An 18,518-nucleotide genomic window follows, 5' to 3' on the forward strand; every position below is an offset into this window, starting at 1 on the left:
CTATAAAGAGTTTAGTGAGGCTTTACCTGCCCACTCAGTTGAATAGGAAGTTGAAGAGGCGCAGGCTGTCCACTCTACCTATTCCTCTTAATATCTTGTACACCTCTATCATGTCTCCTCTCATCCTCCTTCTCTCCAAAGAATAAAGCCCTATCTCCCTTAATCTCTGATCATAATCCATACTCTCTAAACCAGGCAGCATCCTGGTAAATCTCCTCTGTACCCTTTCCAATGCTTCCACATCCTTCCTATAGTGAAGCGACCAGAACTGGACACAGTATTCAAAGTGTGGCCTAACTAGAGTTTTATAGAGCTGCATCATTACATCGTGTCTCTTAAGCTCTATCCCTTGACTTATGAAAGCTAACACCCCATAAGCTTTCTTAACTATCCTAACTACCTGTGAGGCAACTTTCAGGGATCTGTGGACATGTACCCCCTCTGCTCCTCCACACTACCAAGTATCCTGCCATTTATTTTATACTCTGCCTTGGAGTTTGTCCTTCCAAAGTGTACCACCTCACACTTCTCTGGGTTGAACTCCATCTGCCACTTCTCAGTCCACTTCTGCATCCTATCAATGTCTCTCTGCAATCTTTGACAATCCTCTACACTATCTACAACACCACCAACCTTTGTGTCATCTGCAAACTTGCCAACACACCCTTCTACCCCCACATCCAGGTCATTAATAAAAATCACAAAAAGTAGAGGTCCCAGAACAGATCCTTGTGGGACACCACTAGTCACAACCCTCCAATCTGAATGTACTCCCTCCACCACGACCCTCTGCCTTCTGCAGGCAAGCCAATTCTGAATCCACCTGGCCAAACTTCCCTGGATCCCATGCCTTCTGACTTTCTGAATAAGCCTACCGTGTGGAACCTTGTCAAATGCCTTACTAAAATCCATGTAGATCACATCCACTGCACTACCCTCATCTATATGCCTGGTCACCTCCTCAAAGAACTCTATCAGGCTTGTTAGGCACGATCTGCCCTTCACAAAGCCTTGCTGACTGTCCCTGATCAGACCATGATTCTCTAAATGCTTATAGATCCTATCTCTAAGAATCTTTTCCAACAGCTCTCCCACCACAGACGTAAGGCTCGCTGGTCTATAATTACCTGGACTATCCCTACCAACTTTTTTGAACAAGGGGACAACATTCGCCTCCCTCCAATCCTCCGGTACCATTCCTGTGGACAACGAGGACATAAAGATCCTAGCCAGAGGTTCAGCAATCTCTTCCCTTGCCTCGTGGAGCAGCCTGGGGAATATTCCGTCAGGCCCCGGGGACTTATCTGTCCTAATGTATTTTAACAACTCCAACACCTCCTCTCCCTTAATATCAACATGCTCCAGAACATCAACCTCACTCATATTGTCCTCACCGTCATCAAGTTCCCTCTCAGTAGTGAATACCGAAGAGAAGTATTCATTGAGGACCTCACTCACTTCCACAGCCTCCAGGCACATCTTCCCACTTTTATCCCTAATCGGTCCTACCTTCACTCCTGTCATCCTATTGTTCTTCACATAATTGAAGAATGCCTTGGGGTTTTCCTTTACCCTACTCGCCAAGGCCTTCTCATGCCCCCTTCTTGCTCTTCACAGCCCCTTCTTAAGCTCCTTTCTTGCTACCCTATATTCCTCAATAGACCCATCTGATCCTTGCTTCCTGAACCTCATGTATGCTGCCTTCTTCCACCTGACTAGATTTTCCACTTCACTTGTCACCCATGGTTCCTTCACCCTACCATTCTTTATCTTCCTCACCGGGACAAATTTATCCCTAACATCCTGCAAGAGATCCTTAAACATCGACCACATGTCCATAGTACATTTCCCTGCAAAAACATCACCCCAATTCACACCCACAAGTTCTAGCCTTATAGCCTCATAATTTGCCCTTCCCCAATTAAAAATTTTCCTGTACTCTCTGATTCTATCCTTTTCCATGATAATGCTAAAGGTCAGGGAGCAGTGATCACTGTCCCCCAGATGCTCACCCACTGACATCTGTGACCTGACCCGGTTCATTACCTAATACTAGATCCAGTATGGCATTCCCCCTAGTCGGTCTGTCAACATACTGTGACAGCAATCCATCCTGGACACACTTAACAAACTCTGCCCCATCTAAACCATTGGAACTAATCAGGTGCCAATCAATATTAGGGAAGTTAAAGTCACCCATGATAACAACCCTGTTATTTTTGCACCTTTCCAAAATCTGCCTCCCGATCTGCTCCTCGGTATCTCTGCTGCTACCAGGGGGCCTATAGAATACCCCCAGTAGAGTAACTGCTCCCTTCTTGTTCCTGACTTCCACCCATACTGACTCAAAAGAGGATCCTGCTACATTACCCACCCTTTCTGCAGCAGTAATAGTATCCTTGACCAGTAATGCCACCCCTCCTCCCCTTTCCCCCCCTCTCTATCCCTTTTAAAGCACTGAAATCCAGGAATATTGAGAATCAATTCCTGCCCTGGTGCCAGCCAAGTCTCTGTAATGGCCACTACACCGTAATTCCATGTATGTATCCAAGCTCTCAGTTCATCACCTTTGTTCCTGATGCTTCTTGCATTGAAGTACACACACTTTAGCCCTTCTACCTTACTACCTTTATACCCTTTATTCTGCTGCTCCTTCCTCAAAGCCTCTCTATATGTTAGATCCGACTTTACTCCATGCACTTCTTTCACTGCTCTATCACTCCGGGTCCCATCCCCCTTGCAAGTTAGTTTAAACCCTCCCGAACCATGCTAGCTTGTTTCTTCATGTCACAAAGCACTTAAGAGCCATAAGATGGTGTGAGAATCATCAGTCAGATTGTGATGATAATAGATTTCCTTTGCTGTTAGAGAGCATCTCTAAGGAAAATTCAGGATGTGTTATTTTACAATAAAAGTTCTAGCATTGCTGGTATCGGTGTTGCTGTACCATTGTCACATGCACTGAGATAGAGTAACTTGTGTCACATCATGTCATACATACATTCATCCGGGTAATAAAAAGAAAACAGAATGCACACTTAGTGTTGGACTTACAGAGAGGATGAGTGCAAGTCGACAAATAAAGTGCAAGGGCCGCAAAGAGTTCATCTTTCAGCATATGAAAGGATCGCACAAGAGTTTGATAGAAAATGTCCTTGAGCCTGGGGTACATGCCCCTAAGCTTTTGTATCTTCTGCTTGATGGAGGGGGCAGGGGGAAGAGAGAATGACCAGGGTGGCAGGAGTCTTTGATTATGTTGGCAGTTTTCCCAAGTCAGCAGGTATATAAGCACCCTGAATTCTCCTATGTGGGTGATAGTGGGTCTTCATAAACAGTTAATAAGTGTGGGGAAGCTGTTCCCATAATTTTGGGTGTACAATATGAGGAATTTCACCCAGTGACAGTGGATGAATGATGATAATGTGGAATCTGAAGAAAGTGGTTTTCTCGTGCGCTCTGTATTCTTATCTTTTTAGTGACGGAGGTCATGGATTTAGGAGAAAGGGATGTATTGGGCCATGTTTGCAAGTTTGATAATACTGTCAGAGAGTATTTTTACCAGAATAAGGAGCATTTAAAATGACATATCACTATTCTTCACCTCAATACTGTCAATTCTTCAGTGTTATTTTGTCATAGATGAGACTCCCAAAGGAAATAAGTTTAAAACATTTCCTGTGGGAGCAGGATGAACAGAACTGTTCCTCCAAATCCCTTAAGTGCCTTTAATCCTCCGCAGCTGTCTATTCCTCTCTGAACTCCTCACAGTGCATCAGACCCTCATCTTGTCCATCAGCCTCTCAGGCTTTTGCTGCATTGAAAGAAAGCAGATTGGGGCAATCATTCTCCTTATTCCTACTTGCCACATAGATGGCAATTTTTGTGGTTGTTCAATAGTACTTAAGCGGTTCAAATCTGATAACTTCCCCAGCAGCCTGATAGCCATATATTCTACATTTGGATAGATTCTGTTCTTGTTTTTTATACAATACAATGCTTTCATAAATGCTTTAATGTGTCTACATCAAAAGGGGTAGTGCATATTTGCAAAACAAATGCACTTACTATTGAACTTTCAAGTTCAGTCTACTAACTGTATTCCAGTCGGTTATATAATTTTCCAAAGTTGGCTCATCACGTCTTTCCTACTAATTGCATTACTGTGTGTCCATACTTAGAGAAGCCTGTATCTGTACACATCAGTGGATTTATGGTGAGACAGTGAGAACATAGGACATAGAACAATGTAGGACAGGAAAAGGCCCATCAATCTTCACACTTGTGCCAAACATGATGTTGAATTAAACTGCATGTACATGATCCATAGCCCTCCGGACTCTGCGTATTCATGTGCCTATCTCAAATCCTCTTCAACATCACTGTTTTATTGGCTTCCACCTCTACTCCTGGCAGCCTGTTGCAGGCACCTATCACTCTCAGTGTAAAGAAACCTTGTCTAGCACATCACTATAAAACTTTCCCCCTCTCATCTTACATACATGTCCTCTGGCACTTCTACCCTGGGAAAAAATTCTAACCATTTACCCTATTAATGCCTTTCATAATTTTATAAAATTTTATCGGGCCTCAACTCAGCCTCTATTTCTCCAGAGTAAACAACCCCAGTTTGTCCTCATAGCTCATACCCTTTAACGGAGGCAGCCCGGCAAAGTCCCCAATTCTGCCTGTTATGGATGACCAGAAATGCACACAATACTCCAAGTGCAGCCTAACCGAAGTGTTACATAATTACAGAATATTCTCAGTATATTCACTTTGAGGACAGTAACCTGGAGTGTCATATCACTTTCATGCTATTGAAATCAATGCAAGGACAATCAGTTGAGATCTGTCAAGGATGAAGGATCGGTGATGCGTGGTACCACCAGGAGACAATGCTGATAGTGATCTGCCTAATATTTACACAGCTGGCTGGAAAATTATCAAAATATCTAATTAACTTTTTGCCTACATATCACAAGCACTGGAGTTCAGTCCAGCTGAAGTAAACATTAAAAAATAGGGATTAAGGGAAAGAACTAGTCCATTCTGTCCTTTGTGCCTGCTCCTATATTCAATAATATTGTGTCTGATCAGACTGCGATCTTTCTGCCTATCGCAATAATCTTACCCCCATTCCCTCCTCTCTGTTTTTCCTTTCCCCATTCTAGTTACTTTCTTACCAGTTCCCTTTTCCTCATCACTCATCACCTCCCTTTGGTTCTCCTCCTCCTTTCCTGTCTTCCATGGCTACAGCCCTCTCCTATCAAATTTCTTCATCTTCAGTCTTCACCCCTTCCAATATCACCTCCTTCCTTCTTCCCCCAAACATCATCCTTCATCTGGTCTCACCTGCCAGCTTGCACCCCTTTCCCTCTCCTCACCTTCTTATTCTGGCTTCTGCTCCTTTCGTTTTCAGTTCTGCTAAAAGGTCATGGCCTGAAGCGCGAATCCCTGCAAGACGTCAGGGTGTGATGGTGTACCTGGCAGGGCACTGAAAACCTGTGCCAACCAACTGGCTAGCCGGCTGGTGCTGCAGTGGCATCAGCTCCGGACTCCGGAGCGAAGGCTCCCAAGTTCAAACCCAAGTCGATCCACCCCTGAGCACGCTTTCCATCTGTGCTGGGTTGAGCGTCGAGCTAGCCACTCGACCTCGTAAAAAATACAAAGGTCAAGTCATAACGTGACCCGGTTAATCCGAAAGGAGACCAATCCTGACACCACGCGCCAGACAAGAATGGCTGACTGTCTGGTGCGACACGCAAAAAAAATCAAACAAACAAACGACTGGTTGGAGTGTTCAAGGACGTCTCAGTCAGTTTCCCACCTGCTTCAAAAGGTAGTAATCATACGAGGAAAGCAAGGTGAGCTACCTCAGTGACTTTCGCCCTGAGCACTCACATCTACTGTGAGTGCTTTGAGAAATTTGACGTGGGTAGAATTACCTTCTGCGTGATCAAGAATATAAATCCACTGCAATTTGCTGAGCACAACAGCTCTGCAGCAGACGCAATCTGACTGGCGATTCACTTGGCTTTGGATCACCTGGACAATATCTATACCTACGTCAGGCTGCTGTTTATTGATTACAACTCAACACCATCATCCCTTCAGTATTAATTAACAAGCTTCAAAACCAGGCCCTCCACAACTGGATCCATTCTGCTCCTCATCAGGAGACCACAGCCTGTGTGGATCAGAAATAGCATTTCCTCCTCGTTGACAATCAATGCAGACAAACCTCAAGGATGTGTGCCTAGCCCACTGCTCCACTCTTGCTATACTTATATCTATGTGGTTAGGCACAGCTCAAACACAGTCTATACAGTACTGTGCAAAAGTCTTAGGCACAAATGTATATAGGTAGGGTGCCTAAGACTGTATTTACTCAACTTTCCAGCTACCAAATAACACTTAATACTTTTACAAATACTATTTGTAATACAATCCTATTACAAAGCTAGATACTTATATTACTGTTCCTAATCACCTTCCTGTTTTAACCACTATACAGTACTGTGCAAAAGTCTTAGACACCCAAGCTATACATGCCTAAGACTTTTGTACAGTACTGTAAATTCACCGATTATACAACTACTATCGGCAGAATCTCAGATGGTGACGAGGAGGCGTACAGGAGTGGGATACGTGGCTAGTTGAGTGATGTCACAACACCACCTTTGCATTCAATATCTGAAAGACCAAGGAATCAACTGATTGTGGACTTTAGGAAGGGGAAATTGGGAGAATGTACACCAGTCCTCATCGAGAGGTCAGCAGTGGGAATAGTGAACATCTTAAAGTTCCTGGTCATCAACATCTCTGAAGATCTATCCAGGGCCCCATCACAAAGAAACCACACCAGTTTATAATGAGCTTGAGGAGATTTGGTATGTTACTAAAGATTCCAGCAAATTTTGACAGACGTATAGTGGAGAACATTTTGACTGGTTACAACAATGCCAGGTATGGGGGCCTCGAATGGCAAAGATTGAAAAAAGCTGCAGAGGTTTGTAGAGTCAGCCAGTCCATCATGGGCTCTAGCCTCCCCACCACTGAGGACATCTTCAGTAGGCAGTGCCTCCAGAAGGTGGACTCCATGACTGATTCACCAGTACTGAATACTCAAAGGGTTCTGCTACATGGGAGACGCTATATGCAATTCTGCAAAGTGACCGGTCTACATTTAAAATGTTAGACTTAAGTAAGTGATTATAGCCATTGCAACTGTAGTTAATTATTTAGCCTTTGTGTTTAGAAAGTATATTGTGGGAGGAGATATTAGATATTCTCCAGAAGATCTGCTGTTCTGAATAAAGCCATCTCTGTATCTCCCCGTTTCTATATATCCCAATTACAGCTCCGTGTGGCTTGATTTAGTCAATCACAGCAGATATCAACAACAGTCATGTTGAATGATGGCTATGAACAATTGGGCATTTTCTGTTCCTGTTTCCATTGTAACACTGCAGATATCAATTATCTTTCGTGCATTACCCTGCATTCAGAACAGATTTGACAGCTCAGGGTTGGGCATCTGAAAACCTTTGAGGGTTATCAACAACAATTAGGTTGAGCTAAATTTGCAACCATGCAGCCTGGCACATCCCCAGCTCCCCAATAGCATCACACCAGCCTGGGTTCAGTGAAGAACATGTCAGCTGGGGAGCAGTTCCAAGCATGCACAAAACGTGGCAGCCAACCAGGTGAAAGTGCTGCACAGAACATATGGAGGTCACGTTACTGTGGCGGTTAGTGCAATGCTATTACAACTTAGGGCATTACGGAGTTCAGAGTTCAATTCAGCACCATACTGTAAGGAGTCCCTGTACATCCTCCCTGTGGAACGTGTGAGTTTTCCCCAGCTGCTCTAGTTTCCTCCCACAGTCCAAACACGTAGGTTAATTGGTCATTGTAAACTGTCCTGTGATTTAGGTTAGGGTGAAATTAGGGTTGTGGGGTTGCGCAACTCAAAGGGTTGTAAGGGCCTACTCTGTGCCGTATCACTAAATAAAGCTTTTAAAATAAAAGATTATCCATAAAACAAGCAACATGCTATGGATAGTTTACTGCCTGTAGCATGTTGGTCAATGGAACAGATCAAAGCCTTCCATGAACTCTCCAATTCCTGCGAATGGGAAGCCACAGCGCCTGAGTGCACTAAAGGAGCTCGCAGCCAGGATTGCTGAGTGGATGATTGACCTACTGCAGCAAGATGGAAGTCAGATTTCAGCTCTTTGATCCAAATAAAATGATGTCTAGAATTAATTGAGTGAAGCCACCAGCTGCAGCAGCAGGGACCAGACAATATTCTGGCTGACAGGCGGAAGCTGGGTGGCAGATGTAGCTTCAGAACAGCTGTATCACGGCATTTAGAGGACAATGTGGTAAAATATGCAAGTAGCTCCTGATGACAAGAAGTGAGACAGATCTAATCTCACTGCTCTGGTGGATATGGTAAAAATGCGAATGAGAATGTTTTGGCACAAATCACCTGCATTGTAAAGAACAACAGAACAAGCTGGGGACATCAATAAGCTGGTCCTGTTTCTGTTGTCACAAAATTTGAACTTTGCTTTACCCTGTTGCTCACCCTGAACCTCCCACACTTCCAACTTCTCTATATTTTTGTCTTCAATACCCAGCAGCTGACATTGATAAACTTAGTAATACAGTAGTGAACACCACTTTGCAATATCACAAAACACATCAAAAGGAAAATAATTCATGTCATCAGTACAAAAACACTAATTATTTCAATATTTATGTTAGGACTCAATTCTTCTCAACCATTGAATCGCCACTGAGGGTGGTATCAAGTAATGTGAATATTTTATAAATAGTATACTCTGAAGTCTATTTTAAAGCCTCCTTGGTCCTATCTCTCTTTTTCTGCCTTCCTGTATTTGAAAACTATCACATTAAAAATAACTTTGCTTCAAATTACTTTACTTCTGTGCTATAATCACACTTGTCCCGGAGCCAGCATGTAGGTACAATTACAAAGAAAGCACTGCAGTGCCTTTACTTCCTTAGTATTTTGCAAAAACTTCAAAAGATGTGAGGTGGACAGTATATTGACTGGCCGTATCACAATCTAGCATAGAAACACCATTGTCCTTGAATGGAAAATCCTACAAAAAGTAATGGATATGGCCCAGCCCATCATTGGTAAAACCCTCACCACCATTGAACACATCTGAATGGAACGTTGTTGCAGGAAAGTAGCATCCATTATCAGGGATTCCCACCACCCAGATCTTCTTGCTGTTGCCATCAGGAAGAAGGTACAGGAGCTTCAGGACTCACACCACCAGGTTCAGGAACAGTTATTACCCCTCAACCATCAGTTCTTGAACCAAGGTACATAACTTCACTCAACTTCACTTGCCCCATCATTGAAAAGTTACCAGAACCTTTGGCCTCAATTTCAAGAACCCTTATCTCATGCTCTTTATTACTTACTTACATACTTACTTACTTACTTATTTATGTATGTATGTATGTATGTATTTTTGTATTTGCACAGTTTGTTGCCTTTTGCACACTGGTTGAAAGCCCAGGTTGGTGTGGTCTTTCATTGATTCTATTATGGTTAAAATCTTGAGTATGCCTGCAAGAAAATGAATCTCATTGTTGTATATAATGACATATATGTATATTGATAACAAATATACTTTAAACTTTTTGACTTTGAACATAACACATCTGCTCTTTCCAAGAACTGATGGCATGATGTGGATAGCCTTGGACATAACGTGAAGTTGCCATATCCTTAATTCTCACCTGATATTACAATGCAGGTATCCTTTGATCTCCTCTTCATTGCTTTGTAGGCTGCATCTGCAATAGCATACAAGTGTGGTGGTCTTTCATATAGTTCCCTTCCCTTGTAGTGCTCAATCATATCTCGCCCATATAAATCAATCTGCTGATAGGGATTTACTGAGACAACCACTTCTCCGATGTAGGTGTAGATTCTATTCTTATCAAACCTATAGGAGAAGAAGATGATAAAGTAAATTGTTCCTCAATGATCTTTGTTGTAATAAATTCTCTTTTAAAGGTTTGCCTACCAATATAACTTGTTTAGAATATAAAAAAATGACAAGGTCTTGTAAACCACACGCAGTTAAGAATCATGCTTATGATCACGCTAACATTACATCTTAATTAATTTTGTCTCCACCTTTGCAGATCACAAGATCAAGGATACCTGTGAAGATAGAAAGCTGTTTGACCTACTTTAACAGACCCACCAATCCTTCATTCTCTCCTTTCATCTATTAATCAATTGATTTCATGGCTTTCATGAGAGGAGACATGATAGAGGTGTACAAGATATTAAGAGGAATAGATAGTGTGGGCAGCCAGCACCTCTTCCCCAGGGCACCACTGCTCAACACAAGAGGTCATGGCTTTAAGGTAAGGGGAGGGAAGTTCAAGGGGGATATTAGAGGAAGGTTTTTCACTCAGAGAGTGGTTCATTTGTGGAATGCACTGCCTAAGTCAGTGGTGGAGGCAGATACACTAGTGAAATTTAAGAGACTACTAGACAGGTATATGGAGGAATTTAAGGTGGAGGGTTATATGGGAGGCAGGGTTTAAGGGTCGGCACAACATTGTGGGCCGAATGGCCTGCACTATGCTGTATTGTTCTATGTTCTATTAACTTTCACCACACTTTCAATAGTCCATTAACAGCATTGATTGTTCTCTGCAGTGAATGAGCTAGCTTATATGTGCTGAAGCCATTTTCTACTCAGTTGAACTCTTAATCATCTTGTATGATTCAATTTGGAGAACCGTTCCATAGTAATCTTATTTCAATCATCTAACACTCTACACTTTAGAAAGTAAAGCTTTAGAAAGGATGCAGAGGAGATTTATCAGGATGCTGCCTAGACTAGAGAACATGTCTTATGAGGAAAGGTTGAGCAAGCTAGGACTTTTCTCTTTGTTGTGGCTTGTATTAGATTTTGAGAGGCATAGAGAGAGTGGACAGCCAGCACATCCTAGGGTGGTAATGGCCAGTACCAGAGGAGATCTATTTAAAATGAGTGAAGGCAAGTATAGGGCAGCTGTCAGAGGTAGTTTATTTTTTTACACAGGGTATAGTGGGTGCCTGGAATACACTCTTGGGGTGGTGGTAGAGGCTGATACAACAGGGACGTTTAAAAGACTCTTTGATAGGCACATGGATGTAAGAAAAATAGAGGGTTATGGGCTGTATGGGAGAAACGGGTTAGCTTGAACATGGAGTAGGTCGGCTGAAGGCCTGTATTGTTCTGTACTGTTCTAAGTTCTAAGGAATCTCCTTTGTGGGCTGAAAATCAAAATTCTTTCCAGCCTGTAGTATGCCTGTAGGTTGGGGTCAATATCTTAGTACAGATAAATGACTGCTTATAAGACAGAAATCATTTTTGTAGTTATAGGTTACTACTAGTGAAGTGTTTCAGGGACAAGTCCTGAGACCTATCACATTTTACTGTCTATATTAATGAGTGCGATGAATGTACCAGGTCTAATAAAACCACTTCTGCCACCAATGCAATGCTTAGTAGAAGCCATGCTATGAGGAGAGTGCAAGTATTCTGCTAAAGAACAGAGTGGTTAGGTAAGGAGACAGAATGGTGTTAATGGAGTTTGATGTGGGGAAATGTGAGGTGATTAACTTCAATGGAAAACAGGGGGAAAAAATGCAGAATACCTTTCAAATTATGAGAATCCAGTAGGTTTTGGTGTTCAGAGAGATATGCGTCTCCTTGTTCATAAAACACGGCAAGTTAGCAAGGCAGATGATGTCTTGGCTTTTATCGACCAAACTGCAATGGCAGAGTTTGCAAGGGGAATAAATCCTTGGTGCAGTTCTACAGGGCTTTCAGGAGACCACATTCGCAGTAGTGTGTGCATACTTAATCTTTTTATTTAAAAAAAAGGCTGGTTGGGTTTTTATTCGTTGAAATTATAAGGGAGAGCAGTGGGCACGTGCATGAAATTGAGCCACCAACCTGGCAAAACTTCTACGACTATCAAATAGCATATGAAATAACAAAAGCAGAAAAACAATACAGACGACCGCAATTACAACTGGTTAGACTTCCGCAATCCGCTCTTGAATACATGTGAATAATTAAACCGGAATGGGAGGGAAAGGCTACAGGAGCATTCCCATCCTCAGCAATGGACGAGTGCAACATATGATCCAAATACAAGGCTGAAGCGTTCACACCACGTTCAGCCAAAAATGCCAAGTGATCACGCATCAAAACAGACTCCTGAGATCTGCACCACAAGTCCTGAGGGCGTTTGTCTGCAGAGCAGGAAATTGCTTGGGTTAACAGTACTTAGCAAGAGCCAATTTTTTTAAAAAAAAAGCAAGGTGTAAGCAGAGCAGCCATTATTGAAGTGAACAGTGTTAGAGGGGTCAGGTTTTTACTCAAGAACAGGTGCTGTCTAGAACCTAAGCAGAGGCAGGATTGTAGTTCAGGCAGTAGAGTTGCTTCTGTGAGATGTGGGATTTAAAGATACCCATTGGTCTCCCTGATGACCACATCTGTGGGAAGTGCACCCAACTTCAGCTCCTGACTGACAAGGTCAAGGAACTGGATCTGGAGCTGGAGACACTCAGAACCATCCAGGAGGCTTATAACTTCATAGATGAGTCTTTCAATGAGGTGATCACACCCAGTGTAGGCTTCAGGTAGTACATGGGTAACCACCAGGAGAAGTAACAATCAGTGCAGGGTTTTCCTGTGGACATTCCCCTCAGCAAAAAGTTTACCCCTTTGGACACTCCATGGTGGGGAGAGGGGTTATCAACTGTCAGAGCACAGCAGCAGCCAGACAGGAAGGGTGAAGTCAGGCAGAGTGATAGTGATAGGAGACTCAGTAGTTAGGGGGATGGACAGCAGCTTCTTCTACTTCCTGGGTGGCATCATCACTGACAACCTTAATGGCAGCTGTCATTGAAAACGGCAATGGCAGCAGATTCTGTGGCCGCAGAAGACTCTCAAGAGGGAGAGTGAGCAACCAGATGTTGTGGTGTATATTAGCACCAATACTGTAGGTAGAAATGAGGAAGAAGTCTGGCTCAGTGAGTATAGCGAGTTAGGGAAGATGTTGAAGAGCAGGACCTCAAAGGTAGTAATGTATACAGGGCAGGGCTGAAGGTGTTATATTTGAATGCACAGTATACTAAATAAGATAGATGATCTTGTAGCATTGTTAGAGATTGGCAGGTATGGGCATCACTGAGTTGCACTGAGAGAAGTTGGGAGCTTAACATACAAGGATACATCTATCAAAAGGACTGCCAGGTAGGCAGAGGGAGTGTGGCAGCTTTGTTAGGAAGAAATGAATTCAAATCCTTGGAAAGAGGTGACATTGGATTGGAATATGTAGAATGCTTGTAGTTGGAGTTAAGAAACTACAAGGAAAATAGACCCTGGTGAGACTTATTTACAGGCCCCAGAACAGTAGCCAGGATATAGGATATAAATTTCAATGGAAAATAGAAAAAGGCATGCAAAAAGGGCAATGTTACAATAATCATGGGGGATTTCAATATGTAGGTAGATTGGGAAAATCAGGTTGGTGCTGGATCACAGGAGAGGGAATTTATAGAAAGCCTAAGAGATGGTTTTTTAGAGCAACGTGTGGTTGAGCCCACTAAGGGAAAGGCAATTCTGGATTAGGTGTTGTGTAATGAGCCAGATTTGACGAGGGAGCTTAAGATAAAGGAACTCAATGATCATAATATGATAGAATTCACTTTGCAGTTTGAGAAGGAGAAGCTAAAATTGAATGTATTGGTATTATAGTGGAGAGAAGGGAATTTCAGAGGTATGAGAAAGGAGCTGTCAAAATTGATTGGAAGGGGACACTAGCAGGGATAACAGCAGAACAGCAACGGCTAGAGTTTCTGGGGGTAATTTGGAAGATGCAGAGTAGGTACATCCCAAAGATGAAGAAGTAGTCTGAAGGGTGGATGACAAAACTGTGACTGACAAGGGAAGTCAAAGACAGCATAAAAGCAAATGAGAGTGTACATTATAGAATAAAAAATAGTAGGAAGGTAAAGGATTGGGAGCTTTTAAAGACCAACAAGAAGGCAACTAAGAAAATCATTAGGGGATGAAATATGAAGGTAAGCTAGACAATAATATCAAAGAGAATAGCAAAAGTTTTTTTCAGATATAATAAAGAGTGAAAGAGAAGTAAGAGTGGATATTGGAAGGCTGGAAAATGACACTGAAGAGGTAGTAATGGGGGACAAAGAAATAGCGTACAAACTTAATAAGTATTTTGTGTTAGCCTTCACTGTGGAAGACACTAGCAGTGTAACATAAACTCGAGAGTGTTGGAGGCAGAAGTGAGTATAGTTGCTGAAAAGTCTGAAAGTAGAAAAGTCACCTGGACCAGATGGACTACACCCCAGGGTTCTGAAAGAGGTAGCTAATATGATTGTGGAGGCATTAGTAAAGATCAGTGGCTAGGAAGATGTTGGAGTCCATTATTAAGGAAGGTGTTTTGGGATACTAGGAAGTGCATGATAAAGTACACCAAAGTCACTGTGGTTTCCTTAAGGGGAAATTTTGCCTGGCAAATTTTTGAAATTCTTTGAGGACATAACAGGAAGGATACACAAAGGAGAATCAGTGGAAAGAGTTTCCTCGGATTTTTAGAAGGCCTTTGACAAGGCATTGCACATAGGTTGCTTAACAAGATAAAAGGCCATGGTATTAAAGGAAATGTACTAGCATGGATAAAAGATTGGCTTACTGGCAGGAGGCGAAGATTTGGACAATTTGAATGATGGAACTGATGGCATTGTGGCCAAATTTGCGGGTGATACAAAGACAGATGGAGGGCCAAGTATTGTTGAGGAATCAGGGAGTCCACAGAAGGACTTGGGAAATTGGGAGAATGGGCAAAGAAGTGGCAGATGGAATATAGTGTAGGGAAGTGTATAGTCATGCACTTTGGTAGAAGGAATTAAGATTAGATTGTTTTCTAAATGGAGTAAACTCAAAAATCAGAGGTGCAAATGGGTCTGAGAGTCCTTGTGCAGGACTCCCTAAAGCCTAACTTGCAGGTTGATTCAGTGGCAAAGAAGGCAAATGCATTATTAGCATTCATTTCAAGAGGACTGGAGTATAGGAGCTGTGGTGAACTACATATACCTGTCTGGACACGCCCCTCTGCTGATTGCTCCTGTGGCTCCTCCCACTGACCGTGGCTCCTCCCACAGACCCCTATGTGTATACCTGTCTGGACACGCCCCTCTGCTGACTGCTCCTGTGGCTCCTCCCACAGGCCCCTGTATAAAGGCGATTGGAGGCACTGCTCCTCCCTCAGTCTCCAGGATGTTGTGTGATGGTCTCTTGCTGCTGATAGTGCTCTCTTCCAGCTAATAAAAGCCTATCTCTCGCCTCACGTCTCCGAGAGTTATTGATGGTGCATCAGCAGCAAAGATGTGATGCTGAGGCTTTATGAGGCATTGGTGTTACCACACTTTGCATATTGTGAGCAATTTTAGGCTCATTATCTAAGAAAAGGTGTGCTGGCATTCAAGAGGGTCCAGAGGAAGTTCACAAGAATTACCTCAGGAATGAAAGGGTTAACAGATGAGGAGTGTTTGATGGCTTTCAGCCTGTACTCTCTGGAGTTTAGAACAATGAGGGGGGATCTTATTGAAACCAGTCAAAAATTGAAAGGCCTAGACAGAGTGGATCTGGAGGGGATGGTTCGTGTAGTGGGTGAGTCTAAGACCAGTGGGCCCAGTCTCAGGATACAGATATGTCCATTTTGAACAGAGTTGAGAAGGAATTTCTTTAGCCAGAGGGTGGTGAATCTGTGGAGGCCAAGTCATTGGGTATATTTAATGTAGAGGTTGATAGGTTATGGATTAGTAAGGATGTCAAAAGTTATGGGAAGAAGGCAGGAGAATAGGGTTGAGAGGGATAATAGATCGGCCATGATGGGCTGTCTGAGCAGACCCAATGGGCTGAGTGGCCTCATTCTACTCCTATGTCTTATGGTCTTATAATAGAATCCATTTTTCAATTAATTCAAGTCACTCCATAGGAACCTTATATACAGAAGAGATGAAAATAGAAGGTATCATAAACAGTGAAGAAGGTAAACATTACAGGGGATTTTATTCAGCTAAGGAAGTGGACCATGGAATGGCAAATGATATTCAATTCTGGTAAGTGCAATATGGTGTATTTTAGGAAGTTAAATCAAAGTAGGACTTTCACAGTAAGTAGTAGAGCCCTGGGAGGTGTTGTAGAATAGAGGGACTGAGGAGGACAACTAATAATTTCTATAATATGGCATCACTGGCAGATGGGGTGGTGAAGAAGGCATCTGGTTTGCTATCCTTCATCAGTTAAAGTTCAGAGTTCAAAGTAAATTTTATTATCATATCAGTACATATATGTCACCGTATACAACCCTGAGATTCAGTTTCTTGTGGGCATACCCAACAAATCTATAGAATAGTAACTATAACAGAATCAATGAAGGGCTGCCCAGCTAGGGCATCCAAACAGAGTGCCCTAACAAACTTTACAAATGCAAGAAGAAGAAACACTAATATAAATAACTAAGCAATAAGTATCGAGAACATGAGATGAATAATTCTTGAAAGTGAGTCCATTGGTTGTGCAATAAGTATTGGAGCTGGGACATTATGTTGCAGTTGTACAAGATGTTGGTGAGGCCAAACATGGAATATTGTGAAATTTTTCACTTCCTTTTTATAAAAAGCATTTAATTAAGTTGGAAAAAAGTGCAAAAAAGATTTATAACAAAATTACTAGGACCATGACCGAGTCTGAAATTAGAAGGAGATGTTGAGAGGCTAGGACATTTTCATTTGAGCATAGGAATCTGAGGGCTATCCTTAGAGGAGTGTATGAGATTATGTGGGGCATTGATAAGGTAAATGTGCACAGTCTTTTTCCATGAGAAAATGTCCCATAAACTAGAGGGCATAGGTTTAGGGTGTGAGCGGGACAGATTTTAATGGGATCTGACAGACAACTTCTTTGCACACAGGGTGGCACGTATATGGAATGAGCTGCCAGAGGAAATGTTGAAATAAGAACAGTGACAATGGGTACATGGATATGAGAGGTCAAATACAAGCAAATAGGGTTACCTTTGTCAGATGCAACTGTTAGCCCGAAAGGCCTTTTTCCCTGCTGTGCTACTCAATGACACTATGACTGAGAGCGCAAAGTAGGACAATCGTAATTCTAGTGGACAACATCTCTGATTTGGCACTGAAAGCCTGGGGACAAGAACTAGCCATGCCTCTAGCAAAGATGTTTTAGTACAGTTAGAAATGGCATCTAACTACCAGTGAGGAAATTTGACCAGATGTGTTTGCTCAGCTGTCACAAAACAAACCAGACAAAGCCAATGATCACCCTATCAGTCTACAGTCAAACATAAGCAAATCAATGGAATGATGCCACTCATTTCCTGTAACCTGTTCATCAATGCCCTGCTTTCATTGAAGTATCCCCGCTGTTGGGATGGGATTCTGACTCTGGATGAATGGTCCAGTAAGTTAACCTCTATTCCACCATGGTCCATGTCATGAGAGTACATTCTCACATTTCTGGAGCAGAGTTTGAAACAGCATTTTGACTCAGAGTCAGTAAAGTAACTATGGTTATAAATTTAAAAGATCATTAAGCCCATTGGATTTCCCCTTTGAAACTAATTTCCCCAGGTAGATATTGAAGTATATATTTAGCTGTCCCACAGTCATTAATTTCATACCCTATTTAGCATTATCTTGTCATACTGTCTTTTGGATTTGACTCAAAATGTGATGTATTAAGAGCATTTCAGTGCTTCTCTTACATATCGCACATGTTCTTCTCTGACTTTGTACACTATGACATCATCCTGACTCAGAGAGGAAAGCAGCACTGATCTCTCCCCAAATTCCACTTTGCTTCACCCATTGGCTCCACCGTCACTCACCTCACTTTCAGATTTGCCAGGAAGTCTTCCGTGGTGAGATTGTCCAACAGGACGAAGTCGGCTTTGCCGTACTCCAGGCTCTCCTGCTCAGCCATTCTCTTTGAAAAGCAGGGTGTGAACCTGCCGCCTAGGAAGTGGTATGAGCTCAGCTCTGCTTCTTCCTTTCAATGCAGTAGTAAGTCTGATGCTCATCCGGCAGTCAATGACTTTCCAATCAGCTGGGAAGTTCCTCGCACAGTCACGACATGTGGTTACGTACCATTTCCCCTCAACCACCTTAAGTCACTGTTGTTTGACATGCATAAAACCGATTGTATTAAGAACTTAAGGCAATGCTAAATTAAAGAATTTTATTTTATGCGGGGTTTTCATCAGGTAATTGTAATATTCAATGTTTATTTCTGTTATTTTGTTAGCACCTTATCACTCCTGTTTCTGAGTCAAGCAGTTATGAATTCAGTGACACATGTGAGCTTTAAACACATAACCCATGTAGGCACTTCAGTGCAGTA

The 18,518-nt window shown here is 42.5% G+C and overlaps 1 protein-coding gene across 1 annotated transcript in view; it reads right to left on the reverse strand.

Annotated features, from left to right (window-relative positions):
• Nucleotides 1–18,155, reverse strand: part of LOC140729394 (unconventional myosin-Id-like) — a 113,331-nt gene extending 95,176 nt beyond the window's left edge. The window contains exons 1-2 of the mRNA XM_073049080.1: nucleotides 18,007–18,155; nucleotides 9,787–9,995 (exon numbers count right to left, since the gene is read on the reverse strand). Coding sequence (XP_072905181.1) covers nucleotides 9,787–9,995; nucleotides 18,007–18,101 — 304 coding nt within the window. The 5' untranslated portion in view covers nucleotides 18,102–18,155. The remainder of the gene's footprint in view (nucleotides 1–9,786; nucleotides 9,996–18,006) is intronic.
• Between the last annotated feature and the right edge of the window lie 363 nt (nucleotides 18,156–18,518).

This window comes from Hemitrygon akajei, chromosome 1 (genome assembly GCF_048418815.1).
Source record: "Hemitrygon akajei chromosome 1, sHemAka1.3, whole genome shotgun sequence".
In the NCBI taxonomy this organism is placed as follows: domain Eukaryota; kingdom Metazoa; phylum Chordata; class Chondrichthyes; order Myliobatiformes; family Dasyatidae; genus Hemitrygon; species Hemitrygon akajei.